The sequence below is a fragment of the Sinocyclocheilus rhinocerous genome, unplaced genomic scaffold (assembly GCF_001515625.1).
Source record: "Sinocyclocheilus rhinocerous isolate Xijiao unplaced genomic scaffold, SAMN03320098_v1.1 scaffold1967, whole genome shotgun sequence".
NCBI classification, from domain to species: Eukaryota; Metazoa; Chordata; class Actinopteri; order Cypriniformes; family Cyprinidae; genus Sinocyclocheilus; species Sinocyclocheilus rhinocerous.
In genome coordinates, this window is record NW_015626474.1 from 541,207 (window position 1) to 547,411 (window position 6,205).

Consider the following 6,205-nt stretch of genomic DNA (forward strand, 5'->3'; position numbering starts at 1 on the left):
GGGCGATATAGCTAAAAAATTTATCAACGATATAATGTTTCATATCGTTCGGTATCGATAATTATTGACATTTTTTATAACCTTTTTTAAAACAAAGAGCAATAGAATTTTTTTTTTTTACATTTAACCACTGTATTTTTAAATTAACTGAATTTATTGAGACAAACAACAAATATTTTTTTGTTTTAACAGTGAAAAACTAAATTAAAATTAAACAAATATCTAATTTCTAATGTTTTAAATGCAGATTAAATAGGTCTCAATGAATCTTTTGGCTTGTCTCCCGAGGCCACAGGAGGGCGCAATGAGCAAAATAATGCAGCACATTGCTCCACTGATGACGCTCCCTGATGCACATCTAACATTGGATTGTACTATTTTTGCATTCAAATGCAAATGTTTATTTTAAATTCGACTAATATTCATTCTTTACTCACAGTCTCATCACAGGCAGGCACGGCACTCTTGTTTGTGTTTGTGTGTGCTGTCTGCGTCTCTCATAGCACCTGCCTAGAAAATTTTTTATATCGTTATCGAAGAAGGTGTACCGTCGATAAATATCGATACCGTTTTATCACCCAGGCCTACTCTGAATAAATGTTTTTTCTTACATATTCTCAGTCTGAGTATATCATACTGTAGGACCCAAAAGCCTGATGTATCAAATATGACACAAAACGCAAAATACATATGCAAGATTTTATTTTGTCTAAAGTTTCGATTTTAAAAAATGGCTATTATTTCATATGTCAGGCTTTATACGGTAAAGGACCCTGATATGCATTCTTGGTCTCATTTAGCATAATTTATGTGTACACGGAATCAAAATGTGTAATGATTTGGTTAAGTAATAAATGTTTTTTCTTACATATTCTCAGTCTGAGTATATCATACTGTAGGACCCAAAAGCCTGATGTATCAAATATGACACAAAACGCAAAATACATATGCAAGATTTTATTTTGTCTAAAGTTTCGATTTTAAAAAATGGCTATTATTTCATATGTCAGGCTTTATACGGTAAAGGACCCTGATATGCATTCTTGGTCTCATTTAGCATAATTTATGTGTACACGGAATCAAAATGTGTAATGATTTGGTTAATGTTATCCAGCCATAGATTTAGGTAAAGTCTTGGCAGCACACTAGTAAACTTTGTGAGAATGCCATATCATGTTGCATTTATGGCTTAAAGGGATAGTTCACCCAAAAAAGAAAATTCTGTCATAATTTACTCAACTCTCTCATTCCAAACCTGTATGAGATTCCAAACAGTTGATGGTAGCCGTTGACTTCCATAGTATTTTTTTTTTCCCATACTATGGAAATCAATGAGGACCAGCAGCTGTTTGGTTACCAGTATTCTTCGAAATAACTTATTTTGTGTTCAGCAGAAGAAAGAAACTCATACAGGTTTGGAACAACATGAGGTGAGAAAATAAAAAACAGAATTTTCATTTTGGGGTGAGCTGTCCCTTTAAGGAAGTGTGATTTTGGCCATGTACTTCATGCAGTAAGTTGTCGTCTTTAGGGCTGAGGGTGAGACCTGTGTGGAGTTTAAGGCCATGCTGATCGCTGTGGGGATCCACCTCCTCCTGCTCACTTTCGAGGTGCTGGTGTGTGACCGTGTGCAGCGGGGTTCACACTTCTGGCTTCTGGTCTTCATGCCGCTCTTCTTCGTCTCACCCGTCTCAGTGGCGGCGTGCGTGTGGGGATTCAGGCACGACCGATCGCTTGAGGTATCAGCCGGGATTTACCAGCACAGAGGAAGATTTTTCTGTAACACACAACCATTCTGAGTGCGGTTGACGTCGACCAAATTATGTTGAGGTTATATTTCATGCCAAAATAAAAATAAGAAATTATATCTTATGCATAGAAAACATTTAAAACGCATAAAAACGTACATTAGTTTCATGACAATTTAGTTATTCCCATTTGTCGCGGTTGTTTTCATTGCTATAGTATTCCACATTTTTAATCTGTTGCTATTACTAAATACTGTACAGTTTTAACTGGATTATGGGTCAAAGACGAGATGTCACATTTTGGCGTCTGCATCAAATTAAATTTACAGTGATTGTATAGACATAGAAAGCATATTAAACACGAGTTAAGCATCTACTTTAATGTTTCAAATAACATTTGTGAAAATAAAATGTCAAAATATGGGTGAAATAATCATTCAGTTTAACAGATATATTTATGTAAAAATGAAACACTTATTCTGACCTATACTTAGTCAAATATATAAAAGAATAAATGATCCTGCTAAATTTTATTATATTTTATGCTGACAAACGGGTAAAATCTAGTGCTTTGAAGGATAGTAGCAAAGACTAGTAAAGATTTAAAATGACAATTAATTAGTATTTTAGGAGCTGCACTGTGATCTTTAAATATAATGATTCTGGTTCTAAATAAGACAAAATATTTTTTGGTATATAAACTATTGTTACACTGAATGGCATTATAGTGGATGTCTTCTGTAAATCATGGTAAAAATGCATAATATTTTTTGCTCAGAAAAAAAAAATTCAACAGGACACATTTTAATGTATGGAAAAAGAAAACGAAATTTAAACCTGTATTAAACTTTTTGTTTTGATGCTTGAAAACCTCTTTTATTTCCTGACATTTTATATAAAATGGTTTATGTAAAACAAAACAAAAATGATTTTATTATTTTGTATTATGGTAAAGAAAAAAGATAAAATATTGTAAAAATTTTTTTACAAATCTTGCTCCTAAAACAGGCTCCATTTCCTTTATAAACAATGATTTCTTATTTCTTTCTTCGTTTTAAAAAAAATTTTTTTTTATATATGACCTACAGTGACATTCACCCACATGATACCAAGCATATCTCCCTAAGCATGTCGATCTTTGTGTTTACAGAAATGAATCATACCTGATTGAACACTCTTACTTTGTGTTGTTTCATCAGCTGGAGATTCTGTGCTCTGTTAATATTCTTCAGTTCATCTTCATCGCTTTGAGACTGGATAAGATCATCAGCTGGCCGTGGTTGGTAAGGACGCCAACTACACTAACTTGCCTTTGCCAAATCATCAGTCACCTGCAGTTAGGCTATTATTAGCTTTGTAATCTGAGCTCTGTGGCTTGTTATGAGAGTAAGAGCAGTGTCTTTTCCAGGTGGTGTGCGTGCCGCTGTGGATTCTCATGTCCTTCTTGTGTCTGGTGGTGCTCTATTACATTGTCTGGTCTGTGCTCTTCCTGCGGTCCATGGATGTCATTGCCGAGCAGCGGCGCACACACATCACCATGGCAATCAGCTGGATGACCATAGTGGTGCCCCTGCTTACCTTTGAGGTTTGATTCCAACATCGTTCAGTTTTTACTTGTGTTTATGCATTAAGTAAGCTAAGGACACTGAGCATGTCTTGAGTAGAGATCAGCCGATACTGATTGTTTCAAACCAGTCTAAATACAGATTACCTTCATGTTTGTGTCCTTTACTCAATATACAGAACCAGTTTTTAATAACCGTTTTATTCATGCTTTTTTGCACATTAGTAACCAAATCATTATATACATTTAATTCAAAACATTGGGGTCGGTAGGATTTTTTTCCATTTTGAAAGAAATCTCTTCTGCTCACCAAGGTGGAATTTATTTAATTAAAAAATACAGTAAAAACAGTAATATTGTGAAAAATTATTACGGTTTAAAGTAACTGTTTTCTATTTGTATATATTTTAAATTGTAATTTATTCCTGTGATGCAAAGCTGAATTTTCAGCATCATTACTCCAGTCTTCAGTGTCACATGATCTTCAGAAATCATTCTAATATGTGACCCTGGAGCACAAAACCAGTCTTAAAGGGATAGTTCACCCAAAAATGAAAATGTGATGTTTATCTGCTTACCCCCAGGGCGTCCAAGATGTAGGTGACTTTGTTTCTTCAGTAGAAAACGATCCCTTTAAGTCGTGGGGTATATTTGTAGCAATAAGCCAAAAATACATTGTATGGGTCAAAATGATTGATTTTTCTTTTATGCCAAAAATCATTCAAATAGTTGTATCTCGGCCAAATATTGTCCTATCCTAACAAACTTGTTTATTCAGCTTTCAGATGATGTATAAATCTCAATTTCGAATTGAAAATGAAAGCAGTTGTGCTGCTTATTTTTGTGGAAACCGTGACACATTGATAAGAATTCTTTGATGAATAGAAAATTCAAAAGAACAGCATTTAGTTAAACTACAAATCTTTTGTTACATTCTAAATGGCTTTACTGTCACTTTTGATCAATTTAATGCATGCTTAATGAATGTATTAATTTCTTTAAAAAAAATCTTATTGAAGCCAATTGTAGATCACAAAACTATGCATAACTATAAAGGTCCATGTTAAACTAAAATATTTAGGTTTAAAGTTTATACGACTGTATGGAGCCCACTGGTTCTCTCATACATTCTAAAAAATAAAACTGAAATGTATCGCCATAATCACAGTCCATCTGATCAGAACTATTATGAAAAATGTTTTACTTAGTTTTGATTACATGACAGCTGCTAGTAACTTATGACTAACTGACCATGAGCAAAGTGTCTGCCGTAGGGACAGTATGTCAAACTTTGAAATATCACAAAGCAGAAAAAATGACAAACCATCTTTAGGCAAAATTAGATTTCAAATTCATTTTAGATTTCAGATTCAAAATTTGCAGTAATGTTTTGTATAAATTAAATGACCTGTTAATGTCTAAAATGGCATTTTTATACCATATAACAATCTCCGTCTTGTGTGCAGCAGGAGCAGCAGCTCCACTTCACTAAATGTATTTCCATTATTTGAATATGGTTATAACACGCCCGACACAGAGATTGAGAATGCTGTGTCTGCGCTAAAGTCACCAGTTTGGCTGCCCTGTGAAGTACAAAAATAACCTGTGGGCAGTTGACAAGACTTAGACTACCAAGATTGTCGCTTCTCGAGATATTCATCAGGTAGCATCTCATTAGAATGCATGCCTTGACACACTAATGGTCTCTACGATCTCCATAGGTTTATGATGCTTTTGGGAAACACCACCCAGAGCAGCTACTGAGATCACAAATAAATGTCAAGTTTGAAATGAATAGGGAACTGTATCTTTATTATGCTATCCTGTAATTTATCAACAAAAAACTCATTTGGCTCCTAAATGTTTTAGTTTTGCTGGCAGTGATTCCAGCTGTTATCTGGAGCGTTGCAGAGTTTTGACAGCAATCTGTCATATTTTTTCAGGACGTGTTTTGAAACTTTCAGAATTTGTGTTGTGTTTTAGAAAACTTTATTCTGAGAAATTACAGTTTGCCTTTTTCTGAAAAAAAAAAAATGAATGGGAAACCTACTTCTGGAACCAATTCAACCACCTGTTTAATGCTTAATTATTTTTGAGTAAACTCACAGCTATGAAGTAGTTCCAGATCTATCAGCCACATTACTGTTCCAGTTCTCTTCATCAAAATATTTTAGTTGAATATACTCATATGCAATGTATCAGTTTACCGGATATTAAAGGAATAGTTCCCCCAATAGTTTACTCAATAGTAGTGTTTTGTTTATAATTGATTAAAGGGGTCATATGATGCGATTTCATTTTTTCCTTTCTCTTTAGAGTGTTACAAGCTCTTGGTGCATAAAGAAGATCTGTAAAGTTGCAAAGACTAAAGTCTCAAATCCAAAGAGATATTCTTTATAAAAGTTAAGAGTTAGCCACACCTACCTAAAACGGCTCGTTCGAACACGCCCCCACATACCTACCTCACTATGTGGGAAGATTTGCATAAAGCCGCCCAAATGTTCACGCAAAGAAAGAAAGCATAACTTTTATTCTCGCTGTAGTATTGTTGACACTGCAGCCATGTCGTGAAGACGCTGTGTGCTTCGTTGTGAAAGCGAAACCACTTTGTTTGGTCTTCCAAAAGAGGACGATATCCGCTTCGTCATACCTGGAGCTGATCTGTGCTGGTCGCTGAGGAAATACATCAACTTAGTGCTGTGGATCGCCGGATCGGCTTTCACCGCTCCTTCGCCGGGACCGCCGTTCTCGACCCCGCCGCCTCAGCTCACTCTTGCCCGGCCTCACCTCACGCTAAGCCGGGGCTTTCGCTCACGCTAGGCCGCTGTGTTTTTCGTTGTGAAAGCAAAACTACTTTGTTTGGCCTTCCAAAAGAGAACGATATCCGCTTCGT

General features: G+C 35.4%; 1 protein-coding gene across 1 annotated transcript in view; it reads left to right on the forward strand.

Annotated features, from left to right (window-relative positions):
• LOC107716013 (transmembrane protein 185-like) overlaps nucleotides 1–6,205 on the forward strand; it is a 9,524-nt gene that overhangs the window by 711 nt on the left and 2,608 nt on the right. The window contains exons 2-4 of the mRNA XM_016522324.1: nucleotides 1,532–1,739; nucleotides 2,948–3,031; nucleotides 3,157–3,333. Of these exons, the coding sequence (XP_016377810.1) occupies nucleotides 1,532–1,739; nucleotides 2,948–3,031; nucleotides 3,157–3,333 (469 nt within the window). The remainder of the gene's footprint in view (nucleotides 1–1,531; nucleotides 1,740–2,947; nucleotides 3,032–3,156; nucleotides 3,334–6,205) is intronic.